The 25,799-nt window shown below is 46.3% G+C and overlaps 1 protein-coding gene across 3 annotated transcripts in view; it reads left to right on the top strand.

Moving 5' to 3' along the window:
* Positions 1-9,665, top strand: part of GMIP (GEM interacting protein) — a 165,996-nt gene extending 156,331 nt beyond the window's left edge. For all 3 annotated transcript variants that reach the window (XM_075346305.1, XM_075346303.1, XM_075346306.1), the window contains 6 exons: positions 12-200; positions 3,423-3,560; positions 3,791-3,975; positions 4,518-4,779; positions 5,310-5,349; positions 7,810-9,665. In XM_075346305.1, coding sequence (XP_075202420.1) covers positions 12-200; positions 3,423-3,560; positions 3,791-3,975; positions 4,518-4,779; positions 5,310-5,349; positions 7,810-7,976 — 981 coding nt within the window. In that variant the 3' untranslated portion in view covers positions 7,977-9,665. The remainder of the gene's footprint in view (positions 1-11; positions 201-3,422; positions 3,561-3,790; positions 3,976-4,517; positions 4,780-5,309; positions 5,350-7,809) is intronic.
* Positions 9,666-25,799: the final 16,134 nt, after the last annotated feature.

The following is a 25,799-nucleotide window of genomic DNA, read 5'->3' as shown; positions in this document are numbered from 1 at the left end:
TTTTACTTTAGTGCTACTTAACATGTCACAAGAAGTGTCTGGAGAGCTTATTGATCAAATGTGGTCATCAGAAACTTCCACCCAAAATACCTCTGTTTGGTGTCGATTTTAGTCAATTTCCACGATACTTTCCTGAGGAGGTTCCCTTCATCATTGCCAAGTGTACTTCTGAAATTGAGTTAAGGGCACTTGGGAAACAGGTAAACCCATTCATCATGGCATACTAAACTTGGTCATAGTAAGGCACTTCTATAGAATCATAGAATGGTAGAGTTGGATGGGACCTCAATGGACATCATGTCCAACCCCCTTCGAGTGCAGGTTTTCTTAAATAATGCCTGCTATATGTTTATCCAGCTTCCACTAGAAGATTTCCATTGATGGAGCGCTCACTACCTCCCTTAGTTGCCTGTTCCACTCTCTGACTGCCCTCATAATCATTTGATTCTTTAAAATCCCATCTTATAAGGGTTGTCCGGTTTAAAAAAACCCTCAATAAATACCTTTTTGGGTATTTTGAGTTCATGGAGTTTTAGGAGTAGACAACAGCTACAAAGATCATCTCTCGCTCTCGGGGACCTGTCCGGTCTGCCATAACACTGACAACTTTTCGATTTGGTTTAATTGTGCAATGCTTATTTTCCCATTGTGGGGGCACTGTAGATATATACACTGTGTGCATAATTATTAGGCAAATGAGTATTTTGATCACATCATAATTTTTATACATGTTGTCCTAATCCAAGCTGTATAGGCTTGAGAGCCAACTACCAATTAGGAAATCAGGTGATGTGCATCTCTGTAATGAAGAGGGGTGTGGTGTAATAACATCAACACCCTATATGAGGTGTGCTTAATTATTAGGCAACTTCCTTTCCTTTGGCAATATGGGTCAGAAGAGAGATTTGACGGGCTCTGAAAAGTCCAAAATTGTGAGATGTCTTGCAGAGGGATGCAGCAGTCTTGAAATTGCCAAACTTTTGAAGCGTGATCACCGAACAATCAAGCGTTTCATGGCAAGTAGCCAACAAGGTCGCAAGAAGCGTGTTGGGCAAAAAAGGTACAAAACAACTGCCCATGAATTGACGAAAATCAATCGTGAAGCTGCCAAGATACCATTTGTCACTAGTTTGGCCATATTTCAGAGCTGCAACGTTATTGGAGTATCAAAAAGCACAAGGTGTGCCATACTCAGGGACATGGCCAAGGTAAGGAAGGCTGAAAAACGACCACCTTTGAACAAAAAACATAAGATAAAACGTCAAGACTGTGCCAAGAAATATCTTAAGACTAATTTTTCAAAGGTTTTATGGACTGATGAAATGAGAGTGACTCTTGATGGGCCAGATGGATGGGCCAGAGGCTGGATCACTAAAGGTCAGAGAGCTCCACTCCGACTCAGACGCCAGCAAGGTGGGGGTGGGGTACTGGTATGGGCTGGTATCCTCAAAGATAAACTTGTGGGACCTTTTCGGGTTGAGTATGGAGTGAAGCTCAACTCCCAGACCTACTGCCAGCTTCTGAAAGACAACTTCTTCAAGCAGTGGTACAGGAAGAAGTCGGTATCGTGCAAGAAAAACATGATTTTCATGCAGGACAATGCTCCATCACATGCATTCAACTACTCCACAGCGTGGCTGGCCAGTAAAGGTCTAAAATATGAAAAAATAATGACATGACCCCCTTGTTCACAAGATCTCAACCCCATAGAGAACCTGTGGACCCTCATAAAATGTGAGATCTACAGGGAGGGAAAACAGTACACCTCTCGGAGCAGTGTCTGGAGGCTGTGGTGGCTGCTGCACGCAATGTTGATCGTAAACAGATCAAGCAACTGACAGAATCTATGGATGGTAGGCTGTTGAGTGTCATGATAAAAAAAGGTGGCTATATTGGTCACTAATTTTTTTGGGTTTTGTTTTTGCATGTCAGAAATGTTTATTTCTAAACTTTGTGCAGTTATATTGGTTTACCTGGTGAAAATAAACAAGTGAGATGGGAATATATTTGGTTTTTATTAAGTTGCCTAATAATTCTGCACAGTAATAGTCACCTGCAAAAACAGATATCCTCCTAAGATAGCCAAATCTAAAAAAAAAAAACACTCAAACTTCTAAAAATATTAAGTTTTGATATTTATGAGTCTTTTGGGTTGATTGAGAACATAGTTGTTGATCAATAATAAAAAAAATCCTCTAAAATACAACTTGCAGAATAATTCTGCACATGGTGTAAAACGCCTAATCTCCATTTACACAGGCCATGCTAGGTCACTAAACGATCATCGATCAGCTGCTTGTTTGATGATTAAGTGGTTTAATAGTCTATTTACACAGCCAGATGGCATTTTTTTTAGTTTACCACTGGAGTGGTGCTTTTAATCTAAGTTATTTGCGCCTACTCTAATACTTAGCCACCACCTTCTTCATCTTCTATACATTGCTGCTCCTGTCAGTTTCCAGACATCTGTGAGTTGCCGGCTGCTCCAGTATTTCAAATCAGTGCATCTCTATGGGAGCCTCGTTCTGGCTCCTATAGACTTACATTGAAAGCTCAAGATGGAACTTCTGACTTTTGGTCACAAGATGGCGGCGCTTATAAAAGGTGAAGATGCCAGCAAGTAAGTGTAAGAGTAGGAGCAGGGACCCTAGATTAGAAGCACCATGTCACAGATGCAACAGGGACTCCCAGGCTGACCCTAAGGCTGGGGCCCCTGTGCTGTCCCTTATCTCAAAGATAGGCTCAATGGTAGCCAGGTTCGAGCCCCCAGCATGGACCTGTCTCCTGTCTGAGCCCTGATACTACTCACTTCCACCCTGGGAGTGGGCCAGAAACCCAGTAACCCCAAAATACCACAAATAGGCACAGACAAGCGTAAACAAAAACTCGCACACACTGCACTTAAACACGAAGGGGGGGACAGTATGTGAACAGCGTAGTAAAGCAAAAGAAGTAGGGTAACTGGAGGACTCACACACAATGCGAAACCGCAACTTGTAGATCACCATATCACAGGAACAAGGATGCAAAGCTATATCCGGCAAACAGCCCCGGAATTCAGAAGCTTATAATGGCTTATGATCAGCAGCCTGAGCTCCCAGCAGCTGATCACAGGCCAGCAAAAAATAACTCTTGTTGTACTGGAGAGCAGTGAAGCCAGAAGCAGCTGACGCCCATGACAGGCTGTGCAACTAAAGAATCCCAGGCAGCTTGTCGGACTCTGCAGTGTGAACAGAGTCCGCCGCTGCCGTGAAACCCAACGAGTGTAACGCAGAACACCACACGACACACCACTCCAGCACCGAGGAAAAAAATGTTGGGGTAGGGCTTTAACAGATGAAATCTAAAGCAAAAATCCCAAAACGTGATTCTGCTCCTCAACCTACCTATAAATTCATGTTTTCATTCTCTATTTGTTCCAGGGCCTTTATCGTATCAGCGGGGCCAAAGCACGGGTGGAAAAACTTCTACAGGCATTTGAGAACGGCAGAGAACTTGTGGATCTGTCGGCACATTCTCCTCATGATATCACCAGTGCTCTCAAACACTTCCTGAAAGAGGTACGGTGGTACGGTACACCGGCATTGTGCCGAGATATTGGTGGAACAGCACCAGATTATAGAAAAGCAGCAAAAAATGAGGCTTATGGGGATACAATATTAGGCAAAGTAAGGATGGTGTTCCATACTCCGCACTGTATCTATGGACCTTGGAGTCCTAGTATGTTTCAGTTGCCTTTTACAGCCAGGACACATTATATAACAGTGAGGCTCCATGTCTTTCTCTCCAGCTTCCAGACTCTGTGGTCTCCCATCATCTGTATGAGAAGTTTATGGCCTTCTCAAGAGACTTCCCGGAAGACAAGAAAGAGCCAGATGTGCGACAAGAGGCGATTCAGCAGATGAAGGATATTCTCTGTCAGCTTCCAGCCAGTAACTACAACACACTGCGCCACCTGACAGCCCACCTGTACCGGTGAGGGAGACCATCTATATACACAACACTGCCCCCAAGAGATGATATCTTGTTACTTCAGATCAGCTTGGATGTGTAGTCTGGAGCCCCCTATAACAGCAGTCTGGATGTGCAGTCTGGAGCCGCCTATGACAGCAGTCTGGATGTGTAGTCTGGAGCCCCCTATAACAGCAGTCTGGATGTGTAGTCTGGAGCCCCCTATAACAGCAATCTGGAGGTGTAGTCTGGAGCCATATAACAGCAGTCTGGATGTGTAGTCTTGAGCCCCCTATAACAGCAGTCTGGATGTGTAGTCTTGAGCCCCCTATAACAGCAGTCTGGATGTAGAGTCTTGAGCCCCCTATAACAGCAGTCTGGATGTAGAGTCTTGAGCCCCCCTATAACAGCAGTCTGGATGTGTAGTCTGGAGCCCCCTATGACAGCAATCTGGATGTGTAGTCTGGAACCCCCTATAACAGCAGTCTGGTATTATATTCTGGAGTGCCCCCCCATTTGTTGTGGCACACTGCTCAATATTAATCTTTACTTTCCAAATTCCCCAGCGTTTCTGAAAGTTTTGAAGACAACAAGATGAATTCTAATAACTTGGGCATTATCTTTGGGCCCACACTGATCCGCCCCGCTCCTGATCAAGATAAACCTATGACCTGCTTGTTAGATTCTGGAAACCAAGCCCAAGCTGTAGAGTTCCTTATCAATAACTATGAGAAGATATTTGGGATGGATGAACTACCTGCAGCGGGGCGTCAGGAAGCATCTGAAGACCCATCTGAAGCCGAAATGGATGTGTCTATGATATCTGAGGTAAGAAATGCAGAACAAAACATCTCAAAAAGACTATCTCTTTCATAAGATCCCTTCTCATCTAGACCATCCTTTTCTGGTGGACTTTCTATTCCCTTAGACTAATTACAGTATATATAGTATATTCACCTTTGATTTGAGAAGACCATGTTAGGCCTACATTTCTGGCAGATTTTTTAAAGTTGTTTCTCTGCATATCACACATTCCAACTTTCCCTGAATGGAAAAAGGGGAGACCTCATGGACTAGTGGAAGAGTTGGCAAACTCCTTAGTGCCGCAGAAGCCTCCCCTGTATCCTGCGAAACAATTTTGAAAAGTTGATAAGTCTACAATTTATCGAGTTCTCTTAATCTGTAAATCTCTAGGAGTGTATCTCTCGCCCTCCTGGTACTTCCTTAATTTAGTTCTAGTACATACAGGGGTCTGCATTATTTAACTGTCGTCTTGACCATTTGGTAAATTTTTTGCGGTTCTTTGGCTAAAGTCACAAAAGATAAAAAGTAATTTGCTCATGTGCTCTGTTCTTTAGGATCCAACGGAGGGTGCCGATTACTGCGCCGATATATCAGGTAAAAATACATTGTCGATCCAACTAGACAAGTTATCACTTATCTACAGGATAGCTGATAACTGGCTGATTACTAGGGGTCCAACTACTAGGACCCCCTCCGATCTCGAGAACTGGATGTTGAAATGTCCCATTAACATGATGTGATGGCATTCTCGGGATAGGTGGGATTGGTGGTATGACCCATGCAAATCGGCAAGTTATCATGTATTCTATATATAGAATATATATGAAATTCTTCAACCTTTGGATGTCACAAAGGCCGTTTCTGTATATAAAAGTATAATAAAAAGGGATACAATTTTCTATATACAATAATATAACTCTTCACTTACCATTTCCAAAATCCCTGCAAACTGCCGAAACGGAAGCATTCTTGGTTACATCCAAAGGATGAAAAACTACACCGATCGATTACAATGGCTCAACATATCTGATAATGGGCAATAATTCAATAACACTTATTTTTACAAAAAAAAAGAAAAGAATATGTAAAGATTTTTTGATACTCTGTTGTGAGATATCTATGATATATGCGATTGTGATGTGGATTGTGATTTGTCGAAGATATTGTTAGCATGTCCAATATTGTGTTAGATTTATATCAGGAAAAATTGGAGTCCTTTACCACATTCAAGGGGGTTGACTCATTGACAGGAAGCATCTCATATCTAAAAAATGGAAAAATTGGACAGTGACATTTATCAAAAACATTAACGGCTTAGTTTATCATTTGTTTTTTTAAGTCACTTTTCTTTTTAAACTTTCGCTGTCAATTTTTGGGCCAAATTCATCAAAATGGTGCAAGACATTAATGAGTTTTGTGTGTCTTTTTTTCTGTCTTTAGCTGTCTTTGCAACTCTTTAACGGGAAATGTGTCACGCTGGGTGACACGGAAATATGGCACACGATGCAACACACTACAACACAAGGGGTACACCAGAGACACTTTAACAGCAGTGGGCCCTACCGCTAGTGGGGGGATAGATGGGACAACTCCTTCACTCACCTGCTGCTGTATCCCACACTCCTAGGCAGTCCCTATACAGATTCCGCACCTGTCGCCGAACAGGATACCTGATTCCCTGGCAGACCCTGAAATAGCCCTGGCTAGTGAGCTGGCAGGTGAGGGATGCTAGCCCCACCGCTGCACTAATAACACACCAAGGGATTGAAAGACAGACAGGATGAAACAGAACAACAGACTGCTGCAGTCAGCACCAAGACTGCAGCCACCACCGCAACTTACAGAGAGGGCTCCACCAGCTCCTTCCTCCTCCAGTCCAAGCATCCAAATGAGTAAGAGAATAACTGGCACCCTCTACTGGGAGCAGAGTGTATATATAGGGATTGGGAGTGGTCCAAACTGGAAACACCTGGTAAGGTAATGGAACACTTGCTGGCAAGGAATACAGACATTAACCCCCTGTTTGCCAAAAAAAAGGGAATACGTTTAGTCTGCAGAGTCTCAAAACAAACAGACTCTGGCCCACAACCGGTCACTAGTATATACAACAGGGCAACGACCATGATAAAATGTCAAATATTTCACAAAATGTAGCAAAAAAAGTGTCTAAATGACTGGAGCACATAAAACCAAACTAGTGTAACAAAAAGGTGCATTTCATGAATTGGTCCACTACTGGAAAGCCACAGTGACATAAAATTCAGAAAACTAAACCATAGAAGACAACTTGAAAAAAAAGGCGAAAAAATTGTTCAATGGATTGGTCGCAGCTCAATAACTCACTAATTGCGAGGTATTCAAGGCAATAAAGGGCGGACTTGAAATAATTAAGTGCCCCCTTAATCTTTAGTGTAGTCACTTCAATGCTGCATTTCCATATTTAATGGTAAATTTGGAGCAAATTACAAAACCTCAACTTTTTTTAGCATGGTATTGCATCTGTCAATGGTCAATGTTAGATAAAAGCCTGAGACCAATGTGTCAAATGTTACCAGTAAATGCAAATTTTTTGGTGCAAATTGGGTGTTTTCCATGCATCAGATATGCTTCCCAATATTAGAGTTGCATACTACTGTGACAAACATTGTACTTTAAAGTAGAATTTCATGTAAATTGTGGCTTTTTACGGATAATAAAATGGATGCAATATATATGTATTTATTCTACACTTTAAAAAAAATACATATATATATATAATATATATATGTGACTTTTATTTATAAATGGTCATAAATAAGTCATTGTTGACACCAAAGTGTTAGCTACATTCCAATTTATTGACATTTTTAGACAGGTAGTAAAAAAAGGGTGTCATAAATAGTGCAAAACATTGATAAATTTGGCATAGATATTTATAGGCAATAAATTAATGCAAATTGGGGCAAATATTTTGGCGCAAATGCAATGATAACTATTCCCGATTCTCTGTCCACTTTCAGCAACTTCACCCTACAGGAACGTTGATAGATCTTCGCTTTTTTTTTTTCATTCTAGATTTTGATGGAAAAGATGGTGAAAGAGTCTATCTGGAAGAGGAAGAAGATGAGAGCCTGTCTGAAAGCTTAACATATTCCAGGGGTCACTTCAGCCGTTTGCCAGTCAAAGCTTCGCGCGGTGAACAGATCAAAAGATCGGACAGTGACGCTGGAACTGAAGATTGAGGATGAGGGAAGCTAGAAATGTAGGAAGGAATCGGTGACGAGAGCACCATGAGTTGAAAGCATCAAAAACATGAAGTATTCGTTGTTCTTTCCTACAAGGAACCATCTGGTGTCCTTCAAAGTAGATCCAGACAATTTTCATAAGACGTATTTCTTTTATTTACATGTGAAAATAAATACTGAACCCCATACCCATTATGGGATCTACCAAAGGTAAACCAAATTTTGAGATACAAAGTTCTGGTTGAAGACCCAACCTCAAGATCTTCTAAGGAACTTTGAAAAGAGTCAAGAACGTCAAAGACTATCAAGGAATGAGATACTATATATAACACTGTGATAAAAATCCAAGAGTGATCTGGATGTTCACTTTAAATATATATTAAAAAAAAGCTAAAATAATTTTTACGAAGGCGGATAATGTGGTGACAACACAAGGTCTTCACATCTTACGAATGTAATGGAACTGTCCTATTTTTTCCTATGGATATTAGGAGCCTTCAGAAGATCGTATTTGACCTTCATTACCTGCACTATCCCCAGAACATTGTTGGGTCACGGATAGGATCGACCGACAAAGAACCTGATGTTCTGTTTTAAACTATCCAGATTCTTTCTAAAACAGTGGACTTTAAAGATGAGAAAAATTGTCAAAAATTGTAAATCGTCCAGGTGACATTGTAAGAGTGGTACAAACTACAAGCAGCTGTTTATGTTTTAATCACTTTTGGGGTCATTTTTGCAAAAATATTTATGTAAACAACCCCCCACAAATTAACATATATACCTGGTAAAAAAAAATGTCTAATGAATGCAAGCCCCTTCACTAGAACATGCAGCTTTTTCGAGAACAGGATGCCATAAGAAATCATTCCAATCAATGTTTTGCCGGACAAGAGCCCTTATAACCAACTGTTACTGACGGCATCCCCAGTTCCTCTTTTGATAAGTTTTCCTGGTGCAACATCATTGTTGTGGCGTGACTCACATTGCACATGCCAGCTAACCAAAAGAAGAGCCAAGGATGCTGGTAGACAAGACATGGTCCTCAGGGCTCCCGTCTGCGGCCACAAATTACTGACGTGGCTACTGTACCTGGTCATGCAAATCAATTTGCATCATCATAAGACTCCATCTGTTAATGGAGATGTGGCCAGCCATGCTGTTTTTTTTTTAAATTTTCATTGAAGTGAATTTCGGCATGAGAAGAGGCCCAGTTCTCAAGGTGGGACCAACATCTGTCAGGCATTAAAGGGAGCCTGTCACCAGATTTTTGAGTTCTAAACCAAAACTAGCACCTTCAACAGCGCCTGTGCTGCATTTTATAAAGGTGCATGTTGTTCCCTGACTCCCCCTGTAGACCCCACAAATACCTTTATAAAAACTCACACCATGTATGTAAATCCTTAGGTCCAGTCTGATGGGCATACTAGGTTGCGCCTCCTGTCCCTCCTTTCAGCGCTGATCACCATCTTCCTTTGATGATTGATGTGGCTGACACCTCACGTGCCATCCATGTAACCAGGGAAAGTCTTGCTCCTGTGTAGAAAATTCACTGGGTCGTGCAGGTGCACCTATGTTTTCAGCTTTGCCCGCAATAGGGCAGAGCAAAGTGTAACAGAAGAGTAAGAAAGAAAGGAGTGGGCTCAGCACCAATTCAATAAAATATAAAAAATTTTTTTATTGATATCCGGTTAAAATAACAACGGGGAACTCACTGTACAAAAATATGTATAGCAGGTGAAAGTTTTACGCGTTTCGGACGGAAAAATTATCTAAAATCAGAATAGTCCTTAAGCTGGGTTCACACTAAGCGACAGCGACAACGACGTCGCTGTTACGTCACCATTTTCGGTGACGTAACAGCGACCTTGTAAGTCGCTGTTATGATCGCTGCTTAGCTGTCAAACACAGCAGAAGCAGCGATCATAACGTCGCTGTGCTACATGTGCAGAGAGCAGGGAGCCGCGCTTAGCGCTGGCTCCTTGCTCTCCTAGGTACAGTACACATCGGGTTAATTAACCCGATGTGTGCTGCAGCTACATGTCACAGTGCAGAGAGCAGGGAGCCGCGCGCACTGCTTAGCGCTGGCTCCTTGCTCTCCTTGCTACAGTATACATCGGGTTAATTACCCGATGCGTACTGCAGCCACATGTGCACAGAGCAGGAGCCGGCACTGGCAGCAAGAGCGGAGGCTGGTAACGAAGGTAAATATCGGGTAACCAGGGAAAGGTCTTCCCTTGGTTACCCGATGTTTACGCTGGTTACAGCTTACCGCAGCTGCCAGTGCCGGCTCCTGCTCGCTTCATTTCGTCGCTCTCTCGCTGTCACACACAGCGATGTGTGTGTCACCGCGGGAGAGTGACGACCAAAAAATGAAGCTGGACATTCAGCAACGACCGGCGACAAACAGCAGGGGCCAGGTCGTTGCTGGATGTCACACACAGCGACAGCGACGGGACGTCGCTGCAACGTCACAGAAAATGGTGACGTAGCAGCGACGTCGTTGTCGTTGTCGCTGTGTGTGACACCAGCTTAAGTCATATGGATTTTAGATAATTTTTCCATCCAAAACGCGTAAAAGTTTCACCTGCTATACATATTTTTGTACAGTGAGTTCCCCGTTGTTATTTTAACCGGATATCAATAAAAAAATATTTTTTTATATATCTTATTGAATTGGTGCTGAGCCCACTCCTGTCTTTCTTAATCTTCTGTTACACGTACCGGTATGGACTGACCGGCAGGACTCGTGCACCCCAGAGGGAAGTATGAACTACAATAACAGGTGAGCTGGATGCATTTTCTTCTTTTTACAGAGCGAAGTGTGCCTGCGCGAGTCGGCAATGTCTCTGGACAGGCGCGAGATTTTGCCCAGCTATGTGGATGGCGCGAAGTGTGCCTGCGTGAGTCGGCAATGTCTCTAGACAGGTGCGAGACTTTGCCCAGCTACGTGGATGGCGCCGGAGGTGTCATCCACATCAATCATCAAAGGAAGACAGTGATCAGTGCCGAAAGGAGGGACAGGAGCCGTAAAATAGAATGCTCATCAGATCGGACCCAATGATTAGCATACATGGCAGGAGATGTTATAAAGGTATTTGTGGGGTCTGCAGGGGCAGTCGGGGACAACATACATCTTTATAGAAGGCTGCACAGGCACTGCAGCAGGTGATAGTTTTGGTTAGAACTCAAAAATCTGGTGACAAGTTCCCTTTAATGATGTATCACTTGGAATGATTCTTTAAGTTATGTCCTATCTTCATTTTATTCCTTCAAGTCACAATTATTGCAGTAGTCTTGTTGATGGCTGGTCTTTACAATGGGGGGGGGCAGACAAGCATTTTATCTAATGAGTCAACCATGTGACTGGCGATCAAGTGCGAATCTGGAGATCCTTAATGGACAACCATGTAATTCATAGACAAACGATATCTACCAGGAGCATCTGTCTCCAATGTCTCCATTCAGAATATGGTACAGAACAGGAGTGTTTTTCGCTATGATTTGCCCAGTACCAGCACCAATGGAAATAACGTCTGTGGTTACAAAAACATCCAGACAAACCTTGCTTTCATTGAATTTTTTCTTTCTTATTTATTTCTGCACGGAGATGACCTTTTACTGTTCCTTATTTGTATTTTCCTCATTTGTACAGCGCTGATTACATATAAATTGTTATGTATAAAGACATTTATGATTATTCAATTCTGAGATTATTTCTGGCAGCTCATATACACTGATATACACTCCTGAACTTTGATGTTGCAACCAAGAAACGAAAGTTATGAAGCTATGGAAATCACAGGATGGATAGACAGGTTACTGGTCTGCAAATGGAAAACAAAAAGTCAAAATATCTCAATTTAGCCTGATCCCTTTAGTCATTATTCCAGGTAGAATAACAGCTCATTGTTACATTGATTTGGTCGTGGAACCAGTGGTACGGCCATTTCTCCAAAGTGTCTCAGGAGCCGTTTTTTCATATAACAAGGTCAATCCGCATGTTGTCTAAACGTGCTACCATGTCCTGCAGCGTCTCCAGACTTTTATCCTATTGAGCCGTCATTGATCGGCAATTACAAAGGGAGCTGCCAGCAGCGGATCTTGATGATTTTCCTATCAAGTACAGTACAACATTTCTCAGACAACCATTAATAACCTCATTGATAGTCGTTGTCAAGGGAGAAAATTAGGTAAGACTGCTAATGGAGTCTTTGTTCAGGACAAATCCAAAGGACGGGTCAAAATTAGCTATCTGCGCAGATATATTAGATAACTCAGACAATGATCACAAGATGTGTTCACTGTTTTGAGCCAGTACAGGTGACTGAGTCTTGTATTTCAAAAGACTCGTAATTATACCATACAACATTCGACTTCGACCTTGAAGCAAGAACAGGGAGTGATCATCCCACATATAACATCCCTTATTTCAGCTGTGAGAAAATCATAATTATAAAATTCTTTCAGCATATTATGAAATACCTGTCTGTTCATTATTTATTCTGGCTTCATTATCTAGTTAGAACATTCTTTCTTTGTGTGAAATCACTGATAAGACTTTCACTAAGAAGGGCTTCACCGTTAATTATTTATACATCTGTTCACTCGTCCTTGGTTAACCCTTTCTTGAACATACAGCTTAGAGTCATATTATGGCGTCTGTGCAATTGTCATATAGACACACAGATAATTACGCAATGACATTGGGGGGAACAGCAACAATGTAGAGTCAGTATGGGTAAATGTACATGGGGAGGAGAATAATGGAAAAATGCTAATTGGAGTTTGCTATAAGCCTCCTAACATACTTGAACAAATAGAGGGTGAAATGCTGGAACAAATCTAAAAGGCAGCTAATAATAATAATCGGGTTCTTATTATGGGGGATTTCAACTATCCAGACATACAGTGGGACATAGAATCTTCTGGTTGTGCTAAAAGCTGTAAATTCTTATCTACCATTCAAGACCATTTCCTCTCTCAGATGGTAGATGAACCAACCAGGGGAGATAATTTGCTAGATTTGGTCCTGTCAAATAGACCGGATACAATTTCAGATCTACAGGTCCGGGAGCACTTGGGCACCAGCGATCATAATATGGTAAGCTTCAACATAATATTCAATAGAACATTTCAAAGGGGAAATGCTAAAACCTGGAATTTTAGGAAAGCTGATTTCAAGAAATTAAGGGAAGAGCTTAAATGTGTAGATTGAGACAAAGTCATGGTAACTGGGGATACCGAACATAAATGGGGAAAGTTTAAGGATATATTGCTAGAGTCCTGTAAAAAACTTATACCCTCTGGTAATAAAACGTCCCGGAATAAAAAAGAAACCACTATGGATAAATAAGACTGTACAAAGTATAATAAAACAAAAACAAAGGGCGTTTAAAATCTTAAAGGCTGAGAATACAGAAATAGCATTGCAGGAGTATAAAGATATCAATAGGCAATGCAAAAAAGAAATCAAACAAGCAAAACTAGCTACTGAAACAAAAATCGCCAATGACATTAAAATAAATCCCAAAATCTTTTATAAATACATTAATGCCAAAAGGAAAACAAAGGATAGTATTGGCCCCTTAAAATATAATAACAAGTTAGTTATAGATGACAAACAAAAGACTGAGATATTAAATAGGCATTTCTCATCTGTGTTCATCAAGGAACTGACTGTACCAGGGATCATTCAACAAGTGAAAAATCAAAGTTCACCACCCGATATAATTTATTTAACACAAGAAGAACTACGCCTACGTCTGAGTAAATTAAACATTGACAAATCCCCAGGGCCAGATGGCATTCATCCACGAATATTGAGGGAATTGAGCTCCGTAATTGACAGACCGCTGTATCTCATCTTTTTAGACTCGCTTGTAACAGGGTTGGTGCCTCAGGATTGGAGGATTGCTGATGTGGTACCGATATTTAAGAAAGGTAAGAGGGTAGATCCAGGCAACTACCGTCCAGTAAGCCTGACATCAGTAGTATGCAAAGTTTTTGAGGGCATTTTAAGGGATGACATGCAAAAATATATTGCAGAAAATAATATGATAACTGACAAACAGCATGGATTCATGAAAGATAAGTCGTGTCTAACCAACCTGTTGGGGTTCTATGAGGGGGTAAGTGCAAACCTGGATATTGGTAATGCAGCTGATGTGATTTATTTGGACTTTGCAAAGGCATTTGATACTGTACCACATAATAGCCTTATACTAAAGCTCCAGAAGCAAGGACTGGGGGAAACTATATGCAACTGGGTAAGGAATTGGCTAAAAGATAGGAAACAAAGAGTAGTCATAAATGGAACATTCTCTAAATGGGCCATAGTCAGCAGTGGGGTGCCGCAGGGATCTGTGCTAGGACCAATTCTTTTTAATCTCTTTATTAATGACCTTGTGGATGGGATTGATAGTAAAGTGTCAGTCTTTGCTGATGACACCAAACTATGTAGGATATTAAAAACTGACCTTGATAGTATAATATTACAAAAAGATCTAGATAAGATATCAGAATGGGCAGATACTTGGCAAATGAGATTTAATGTTGATAAATGTAAAGTAATTCACCTAGGACGGAGTAATCCTATAGCTGCGTATACATTAAATGGAAGTAAACTCGGGACTACAGAACAGGAGAAGGACTTGGGTATTCTCATTACAAATAAGCTGAGCAGCAGCACTCAATGTCAAGCAGCAGCTGCAAAAGCAAACAAGATTCTAGGGTGTATAAAAAGAGAGATTAGATCTCGGGATCCCAACGTATTGTTACCTCTCTATAAATCACTTGTAAGGCCACATCTGGAATATGGGATTCAGTTTTGGACTCCACATTTTAAAAAGGACATTCAGAAGTTAGAGTCAGTTCAAAGGCAGGCAACTAGACTATTACAAGGAATGGAAGGCCTCCCATATGATGACAGGTTGAAAAAGTTAGATATGTTTAGCTTAGAAAAAAGACATCTCAGAGGAGATCTCATTTATATGTATAAATATATGTGTGGTCAATATAAAGGACTGGCACATGACTTATTTCTTCCGAAAACAATACTAAGGACCAGGGGGCACTCACTGCGAGTGGAAGAAAAGAGATTCCGACAGCTAAATAGGAAAGGGTTCTTTACAGTTAGAGCAGTCAGATTGTGGAATGCCGACCACAAGAGGTAGTAATGGCAGACACTATAACAGCTTTCAAAAAAGGGCTGGATGATTTCCTCAGTACACACAACATTGTTGGTTATAAATGACTAAGTGACCAAATGTAGAACTGGTGGAGGAAGGTTGAACTAGATGGACCTAGGTCTTTTTTCAACCTTAGTAACTATGTAACTATGTAACTATGTAACTATGTAACATCTATATTTTGATTATCTACATACACAGATAATCTTATTACATCTGAACAAACAATCTATAGCCCAGGCTACCTTCACATCGTTATATCCATTCAATAGTGATAACTCACCTACAGTTAGCCAATACCATTAATAGGGCACTAAATAAGTTCACCCACTTAAAGGGAACATGTCAGGTCCAATATGCACCCAGAACAACGAGTAGTTCTGGGTGTATACTGCTTATCCCTGCCTAACCATCCCTGTATCTAGTAGCATAGATAAATAGATCTTTAGAAAAAGTATTTCTAAAGATCTTTTATCGTATGCTAATGAGCGCAGGGACTAGTCCCAAGGGCGTTGCTTCCCTTGCTAGTCAGCCCCGTTAGCATGTTAGCATGCCCACAGGGGTGTACTATCATGCTAATGAGTGTGCAGTATCATAGGAGATCTCCCTCACATCTCCACCGACGCTGGATTTCAGCTCAGTGCGCATGATCCCGAAGTTTCTGTCATGCCTTTATGGACAATGCTTTTTGCCTTTTCTAAACTGTTCCCACAAAATTGGAAGCCACAAATGTCCACAATGTCATGCATGTTGATGAACTAATATTTCTTTTCACTGAAGTTAAGAGGCACAGAACGATCCCTGAAAAACAACCCCATAGAATTATCCCTCATCCTCCACACTGTACAGCTAGCACAATGCAGTCAGACAGATAACGTTCTCATGAATTCCTCAAACTCCGACTCGTCCATCAAATGTCAGCTAGAGGAGTGTGGTCCATCACTGCACAGAACACATTTCCACTTTTCCCGAGTCCTTTAGTTGTGGCTTTAAACAACTTCATCTGACGCCTGCCATTGATCTTGGTGATGTAAAGGTACCGTCACACTAAGCAACATCGCTGCTGAGGCACACCTTGCTAGCGATGTTGCTGTGTGTGACATCCAGCAACAACCTGGTTCAGCAACAACGCTGCTGTGAGGTCGTTGGTTGTTGCTGAATGTCCTGGACCATTTTTTAGTTGTTGCTGTCCCGCTGTGAAGCGCACATCGCTGTGTGTGACAGCGACAGAGCAACAACTAAATGTGCAGTGAGCAGGAGCTCACCTTCCCTTGGTTACCCGATATTTACCTTCGTTAAAAGCGTCCGCCGCTCTCACGCTGTCAGTGCCGGTTCCCTGCTCTCTGCACACTTAGCCGGAGTACAAATCGGGTAATTAACCCAATGTGTAGTCTGGCTATGTGTGCAGGGAGCAGGGAGCCGGCACTGACAGCGTCAGAGCGGCGGACGCTGGTAGCGAAGGTAAATATCGGGTAACCAAGGGAAGGGCTTCTTGGTTACCCGATGTTTACCGTGGTTACCAGTGTCCGCAGAAGCCTTCTCCATGCTGCCTGCACACGTAGCAGAGTACACATCGGGTAATTAACCCGATGTGTACTGTGGCTAGGTGTGCAGGGAGCCAGCGCTAAGCGGTGTGCGCTGGTAACCAAGGTAAATATCGGGTTGGTTACCCGATATTTACCTTAGTTACCAAGCGCAGCATGCTTCCACGTGTAGCGATGCTCCAGCGATCCCTGCCAGGTCAGGTTGCTCGTGGGATCGCTGGAGCGTCGCTTAGTGTGACATCTCACCAGCGACCTCCTAGCAACTTACCAGCGATCCCTATCAGGTTGTATCGTTGTTGGGATCGCTGGTAAGTTGTTTAGTGTGACTGGGCCTTAAGACTTACAAGCAACTTCTCACCCATGGAAACCATTACCATGAAGCTCCCTGCAGGTGCATAGCTTTTGTGTTGATGTTAATACCAGAATAGGACTAGATTTTGCAGTTATGGAGTCAGCAGCGCGTTGGTGACTTTTCTGCCCTCTGTTGCCCAACACTCGGTGACCCCTCTTTGTAACATTACATGGTCTCCAAATCGTAGCTGAGTTTTTGCGGTTCCTTACACTTCTTAATAATATCACTCACAGGTGAAGGAGGAATATTTAGAAGTGAAAAAAAGATTTTTGGTACTCACCTTAAAATCTCTATCTCTGAGCCTTTATTTGGGGGACACAGGAAACCATGTTGCTGCTGTGTCGCCCTGGGCAAGCCAGGGGACACGGGTCACAACACCACCACACCCCACACTCCAGGTAGGCACACCATGCTAACCAGAAATCCTTGTTGCCTTCCTCCAGGAGTCTGTTGATGCACACCAGGGGGTGGGCCAGGCGGTTGGCTCCGCTCACCGAGGAGCTCACAACTCTGGAGGCGGGAAAAACCAGGCAGTCAGCTCAGGGACGAGCTTGAGTAAGCAGTCCAGTGAGGGACATGAAAGAGGAAACAGCAGAGATTAGCCCAGGCAGGGCAAGTGTGAGGAGCTAAGTGAGAAAGTAAAACAACTAAGTGCAAGTGAAGGAAAGCCTGGAAGGTCCAGCTCTGTGTAGGGCCAGAACAGCAAGGTCAGCGACGGCGGTGACTGTCCGGAGGGGGACCGTTTGGAAGTTCCTGGAAGGACCCCGTTGGCTGTGTGCCCGGTGGTCTGGAGCAGTGTTCCGAAGGACAGTCAGCACCAGGGCAGGGGCCTCTCGGACCCCGGCAAGGCTAGGAGTCGCCAAATTTGCCGAATCCGTCAGTGAAGGGGACGTAGATCCCCCAACAACCAAGTCCCGATTGACGGCAACAGCCCAACCGTTACGGGGGAGACACCGCCACCGCCAGGGCACCAGTTTCCCCAGGGCCAGCGCCTGCGGGCAAAGTGTAGAGCTCCTCCGGCCCAGATTGCAGTCGGGGAGCGGGTAACCGGAGGGAATCCACCGCTACCATCAGTCAACACAGGTGCAAGGAAGAGAGACATCACCGTCACCTACCGGGAGTGCAGGTGCAGCCGTCTGTGGGACCGTCCTACCAGCCGTTGGTTTACCGTACAAACTGTGTCTACGTCTCAGGCTGAGTGAGTACCACAGTGCCGCAAGGCACAGCGCTGCCCCCGCGTCCCTGCGCCCACCAGGCCCCGCACATCCTTCTCCACTACCGGGCCCCGGGATCACCAACCCCTACCCACGGAGGGGCAACACAACACCTGGCTGCTCCGCATCACCATCCCCGGGACCCCCGAAGTGAAATCACCACAACCGTGGGTGGCGTCACGAACTATAACAATCCCCACACCCAACAAACCCCCCTTTCACTCACGGGCGAGGAGTGTCACTCGAGAAACCCCGGGATCCGGCCCACAGCTCGAGCCACCACTGAGCAGCTGCCGGACCCGAGCAGAAGGGGTGAGCGCGGTGCGCTGACACCCTCCTCCCCGCCCGCGACAACTTGGCGTCACGAACAGGATCTCACCGCTCTGCCGTCTGGTAGAGGTGCGCCTTGTTACCGCCGGAGGTATCCGGCAGAAAAATTTCAGAAGCCGCCATCTTTGGCGCGAAAAGTTCCCGCTCGAGCGTCTTCTCGAGCAGTAGAGGCGCGAAGGCCGAAACCCCGCCCCGAGAGAGGAGGGGCCGGAAAGAGCTAAGGGGGACGCGATGGCGACTGGACGCCTGTAGCTGCGGCTGTAAAAGCAGGGACGCCAGGACCTTGCAAGAATACGTTCCTGGAAGCAAACAGAAGAGCCATCATGTGGATGCCGTCCCGCGACACCGTAGCCCCCGCGCCTGGAACCGCGGCGTGGGTGGAGATCCGAACCGCGCAGCTCTATCAAAGGCTGCAGGTCAGGATGCAGCTCCTCATGGAGGAGTGGGAGGCCGACATGGCGGACGTTGTAGCCACCGTGCGGAGACGCGAGGAGGAGGCGGAGAAAGGGAGGGTGAGTGACCCACGTCCCGATGCCATTGCAGGGCCGGTCATCGCAGCTGTGGGGCCCGGTCCAAGCCCTCTCCCCCCGTTGCCTCCCTCGCCACCCGTCCCGGAGGCCGTGACCCCGCCACTAGGCCTGCTACCACCGCAACCGGTAGCAGTACCCAGCGTCCCCGCCCAGGCGGGCCGACCTGTAACCGGAGCCCGCGGCACACCGGAGGTGTTACCGTGGAAGACGCCGAAAGTAGAACCGGAGGCATCCCTTGAAAAACCCCCCGAGCCGGAGCCGACGATCCGTTCCGAGCCGAAGGCCCGGCAGCGGAAAGCCCCTATGCCCATCCCCCACACCTCGGCTGAGGTGGCGCCGGGTTGTTGCTGCAAGGCAGCGCCCAAGGCCATGACACTGCGGGATACGCCGCCCACCTTCCTGACAGTGGGTAACGTTTTGGATGTCCCGCGGGGCCCGACCCGTGCGCCGGCGCTGGCAGCAGCGCCGTACTGGGATAGGGAGCCGGTACCGCTGGGCCTGGAGATCGAGGAGAGGGAGCGGAAAAAGGCTGAACTGGTGGCCAGAGCGATCCGGGAGAAGGAGCACCTCCGGCGGGCGACCTCCCGTGCCCGAGGACCGTTGTACGTGGGGCAGGTGAAGCGGTTTGATGTCCGCCGGGGCTACGGGTTCATCTACGAGCCGGGCCTGGAGGCCGAAGTTTTTGTAGCCCGGCAGGATGTGAATGCCCACCTGCCCGAGGAGCACCCTGGCCGTAATCTGATGCCGGGTGATATTGTCGAGTACACTTGGTTCTTTGGGGAGCGAGGGTGGTTTGCGCTGGACGCTAGATTGAAGGGCAGCCCGGAGGCCCGAGCGAGCACCGCGCCCCCTCCCTTGGAAGGAGCAATGGAGCCGGGAGGACCGGAGTAGGGCCGTGGGTGCCCGTAGCAGCAGTCCCCGTTGGGACCACCAGTGAGTTCAAGTTTGTTTAAAAGTTTTAAAAATGATGAAAATGAAAATGCCTGAAGAAGTCACCTGATTTGTTTGATGATTTGCAACCGGCTGGAGCCGGCACCGTTGTCCCCGTGGGGACCGTTTAAAATGCATGGGAACTATCCATGGACAAGCCCGTGAACTTGCAGGGCACCACAAACGTTAAGTGGCTTGTAAATATGTTGGGTACCGTTACCGTTTCCGCACTGCCGCCTCCGGAGAGGCAGGTTGGAGGGGAAGGACAGATCCCGCTCGGGTAACTGGTGCTGGACTGTGGGTCAAGGGGTGCTGCCTGGGCTTTAGGGGCAGCATCAGGGCCAGGTTGCTTGGGTGGGAGAGAGCGGAAACCGTGACCGTATACCGTTGCAACGTTTAAGTAAATGTGCCTCCCGTCTTGGGAAGAGTTTTGATTAAAAAAATGTATTTATGTTTTGCTTAACCCTGTTATCCCCTTTTTACAGAAAAATAAAACCGGTGTAGGACGGCAGCCCGCGGACGGTCTGCATTTTGCTAAGGGGGAATGTGTCGCCCTGGGCAAGCCAGGGGACACGGGTCACAACACCACCACACCCCACACTCCAGGTAGGCACACCATGCTAACCAGAAATCCTTGTTGCCTTCCTCCAGGAGTCTGTTGATGCACACCAGGGGGTGGGCCAGGCGGTTGGCTCCACCCACCGAGGAGCTCACAACTCTGGAGGCGGGAAAAACCAGGCAGTCAGCTCAGGGATGAGCTTGAGTAAGCAGTCCAGTGAGGGACATGAAAGAGGAAACAGCAAAGATTAGCCCAGGCAGGGCAAGTGTGAGGAGCTAAGTGAGAAAGTAAAACAACTAAGTGCAAGTGAAGGAAAGCCTGGAAGGTCCAGCTCTGTGTAGGGCCAGAACAGCAAGGTCAGCGACGGCGGTGACTGTCCGGAGGGGGACCGTTTGGAAGTTCCTGGAAGGACCCCGTTGGCTGTGTGCCCGGTGGTCTGGAGCAGTGTTCCGAAGGACAGTCAGCACCAGGGCAGGGGCCTCTCGGACCCCGGCAAGGCTAGGAGTCGCCAAATTTGCCGAATCCGTCAGTGAAGGGGACGTAGATCCCCCAACAACCAAGTCCCGATTGACGGCAACAGCCCAACCGTTACGGGGGAGACACCGCCACCGCCAGGGCACCAGTTTCCCCAGGGCCAGCGCCTGCGGGCAAAGTGTAGAGCTCCTCCGGCCCAGATTGCAGTCGGGGAGCGGGTAACCGGAGGGAATCCACCGCTACCATCAGTCAACACAGGTGCAAGGAAGAGAGACATCACCGTCACCTGCTGGGAGTGCAGGTGCAGCCGTCTGTGGGACCGTCCTACCAGCCGTTGGTTTACCGTACAAACTGTGTCTACGTCTCAGGCTGAGTGAGTACCACAGTGCCGCAAGGCACAGCGCTGCCCCCGCGTCCCTGCGCCCACCAGGCCCCGCACATCCTTCTCCACCACCGGGCCCCGGGATCACCAACCCCTACCCACGGAGGGGCAACACAACACCTGGCTGCTCCGCATCACCATCCCCGGGACCCCCGAATTGAGCAGCGATGGTGAAATCACCACAACCGTGGGTGGCGTCACGAACTATAACAATCCCCACACCCAACAAACCCCCCTTTCACTCACGGGCGAGGAGTGTCGCTCGAGAAACCCCGGGATCCGGCCCACAGCTCGAGCCACCACTGAGCAGCTGCCGGACCCGAGCAGAAGGGGTGAGCGCGGTGCGCTGACACCCTCCTCCCCGCCCGCGACACTGCCACTAGGAGGCTGACACTATGATTTAAAAAAGGGAGCTACTCCTCAGTAAGATACATCCACCAAGTGGAGTTAAGGTGATCAATTCGTGTGAAAGCAGTAGGAGTACCCAGAATCTTCTTTTCTTTATCACTTCATTGGGGGTACGGTAAACTATGGGACGACACAAAGCAGTCCCCAAAGGTCGGAAGAGAAAAGACTAGAAAAATTAAAGCGCAAAGGCCAGAATCTCATGTTGGAAATCGTCAGGGAAAAGGTCAGTATACTGTAGGGCCTGGAAAAGGAAAAAGAGATGACTAGAAGCAGTTTTGAGAACTGCCAATATAGGCCTGACAACAACAAATGGTGCAGGAGGTCCCAGGTACAGGTGAATGGAGCAGGAATGAAGAGAGCGCTCTGTCCTCTGCCAATATGCATCCAGCATGGCATAGCAACACCAGACTAGAGCATTAAGATGACTTTCTAAATCACAAACAGGGACTGTGAATGTGTGAGGAAACTGTCCTAGACAAATAGGAGCACTAGACACACTCTGATCAGATGCAATATGACCAAGAGACTAATCAGGAGGAGCAGGAGAAGAACAGAGCAAGAGAAGGCGATCATTGTAAGGAAGAAAGTGAGAGAAGAGAAAAGCCAATATATAGACACCAAGGGCAGGTGAAGGTCAGGGAGTAGGGCTACAAGACAGGGCTGCCAGCTCTGAGACTCGCCCATGGAAGTGATTGTGGCTAGAAAAACTTTCCAGGAAACAAGGAAGTATGATTAGAATTGAAGCAACGGATGAGCGTTCAACACCCTATGGGGTCCGGACATCTATGGGGGGCTGCAAGAGATTTACCAGAGTGCGCACCTCACAGGAACTCTCTGATGGATGTGAACCGGTGAAGAACACTTGCAGACCATATACCTCTACTAACATCAAATGGACCGTAGCAGGTATAAAAAAATCTAATCTTTATTGTGAAAAGTTAAAACATAGGTTGTAATAGCAAGAACAGTACACAAGGTGGCAGCACAATACTGCAGGAGGAGAAGGGTCAGTCAGAACATAAAATGCAAATATACAGTATCACCATAGATTGTGTGAAATCCAAATACCTCGGTGTATACACTACAATAGAGCCAAAGCATAAGCTAATGGCTGAGGTACAGAGAGGATAAAAACAATGGCGCACAATATAAATGTAAACAGTTCAGCTAACCTGTGGACATTTCCGCCATCTTGTGTACTGTTCTCGCTATTACACCCTATGTTTTAATTTTTCACAATAACGATATTTTTTACTCCTACTATGGTTCAGTTTTTGTGAGTTGGTTTTGGATGTTCCTATTTGAACTATTACACCCATATTTATTTCAGAGCATAGGAGGTGGAACTTTACCTTTTACACTTTATACAGATATCTTAACTGTACTCTGTAAATTTGGCTGAATTTTTTAATTTAACATCGAATGGGTAGGGTTCAGCCCTGAAGAAGACAAATAATGTGGCGTAAATGTAGTAGATACCAAAGCCAGCTTGAAGAGACCGCCTTATTTTCGCCAAGACCTAGGAAGAGAGGCCTATCTTGAAGACCCATATCCATCTTAGCAGCATGAAAAAGAAGATGGTCTTCAGGCATCCTGGAGCTGTCTCTCGGACAGTTTCTGAAATTCCCTACCTGCACGGCAGGCTCTGGAAGGCGAGCAGGCTGGGAAATGGTGGCCAATACCGAATTAGGGAGACCCCAAACACTCTTGATGTGTTTGGGTTGTTAAGAGTCCTGCCAGACAGACCAGAGAATCACCAGTAGTGTCACGGTCCCCGGATGCCGGCGCCGCCTGTCACTCACCACTCCGGTCCCCGTTCCTCCTGCCCGCGGCCGCCCCTCTCACTCCTCCTCCTGTGCGTCCTGCATGCCTCCCGTCCACCGGTCTCGGCGTCCCGCTGCGACCAAGGACTCTGTGCCTGGCTCCCCTGCATCTCCTTCACCTTCCTCCCTGCTTACTGCACTGGTCTCCGGCACTCGGGCCTTGTGCATGCGTATTAGGGCGTGGGCGTGCTCACTCACCTCTTCTTAAAGGGCCAGCGTCCCGGGAACAGGATATGGCTGATTACAGGTACAGGGTATATAAGACTTCCTTTTCCATGTGGGCGGTGCCTGTTCAACGTGTTCCTGTAGCTAGGTGTTTAGGTCCCTCTGTCTTGTGTACCCAGATTAACCCTGTCTCCTCCTCAGTGCCCGTCTGCCGTCCCGACTGTGTCCAGTGGGCCGGTTTCCCAGGAGGTGTCCCGGTGACTGCCTGCTGTGGATCCCGCCATCTTCCATCAGCTTGAACCCGTCACCGATCCTGGATTCCACCTGGATACTTCAGCCTACACGTCCCGCTGGATTCGGACCCCGTCTGCTATTACTACTCGGCACCTGTACCCGGTTCCAGTCATCCGTGCTGCCTACGGCCCCCGTTGGACTACTAGTCCTCTCCCATGCCGATCTCTGAAGGACCCGTACTCTGTACCCCTAGTGTTCCGGCTACCATGCATCTAGGCCCTCTGGTGGGGTGATCGGACAGTCTCTGTATAAGGGTTAGCTCCGGGTTGCCTCTCTGGGGGAGTCCGGTGCTCGGTCCCATGAATCCACCTCCAGGACGTTACAAGTAGTGACACAACTTCACATTGTACTCTGTCTATAGGTGGGATGAAAGAGTGACACATCCCCACTCTGTTGCCCATTCACAAGCCATATCTGAAAGAAAAAGCTGAAATCAGGTGGAAACAGGGCTGAAGCTTCCCCGTGTCTGTTTTCTATGGACACTAAGCAAAAACTGATCAGCATGGCTCCAGTTGGTGGGTGTTTCCTACTGGAGAGGAGTTAACCTTTTTTCTTGCCTAGTGTCAGCCTCCTAGAGGCATCAGTATACACCCATGGTTATCTGTGTTCCCCAAGGAAGCGATAGAGAAAATGTCCTGAACTGACTTGTTACACAGGTAACGCCTACTACAGAACTGCGCTGGTATCAATGAGATCTCTATCACCAGCCATTCTATCACATGTTAGTAATGGCAGACGGCATGATGATGATGTTATACAGGAGGGGCAAAGGAACTGAGTGACAAACCTGAGTTCAAGAAGTACAAAATGTCCTAATTGTTTAGTTCAAGGTCTGTACATTTAAGGGTTTTTGGGGCTGAAAAGAAGTCTGAGGTTACCAAATTGTGACATTGTGGGATGTGCACACTGTTCTGTTTTTCGTGTAGTCCCCGAATGGGTGGCCATGTGACCACATGTATTCAATTTGCATACTTGTGGTCATCTACCGGCTTGGTTCTTTTCATCGTATCTGAATAGACCATTGTCTGAAGCGGCTGAGAATCTAGTGACCGCAGGTATGTAAACTGCCGCTTAGGCCGGTGTCACACTTGCGTGTATCTCACGCGAGTTTCGTGGTGCATCACCCGGAACAAATTCACACTCTCCTCACAGGAGCAGGTCGGTTGCATGCATCTGCCGACCCACTCCTGTGAGGGGGTGTGAGTCCATGCATCACGAAACTTGTGCGAGATACAAACGAGGCAATCGCAGGTGTTACACCGGCCTTACACAAGGAATACAGTGGAATGAGTGGGCACATCAAGCTTCTTTTTAGCCAGGGAAAACTCCTATATAATCCAAACCTGAAATCAAATTGTGAGGACTAAAATGGCAACAGCCGGTACAATTCCAACGTCAAAACACTGTACCTGCAGGTAACAAAAATGTGTCTTCACTGCAATAAATGGGTTTATTCCTATGTCAGCCATTAATGAGTGCATCTGTCTCCATACGCACTCATGCCTTTTCGATCTGGAGAGTTCCTGTTCCAGCGTATTAACCCTATCAGAGAGGGAGACCACCGTATTTCTCCACTGCGGTGGTGCGGGAGTTAAGCAGGTCTATGTCTCCCTTCATGCACAGCC

This window comes from Anomaloglossus baeobatrachus, chromosome 4, assembly GCF_048569485.1.
Source record: "Anomaloglossus baeobatrachus isolate aAnoBae1 chromosome 4, aAnoBae1.hap1, whole genome shotgun sequence".
NCBI lineage: Eukaryota > Metazoa > Chordata > Amphibia > Anura > Aromobatidae > Anomaloglossus > Anomaloglossus baeobatrachus.
This window is presented reverse-complemented; position numbering and strand designations above follow the sequence as displayed.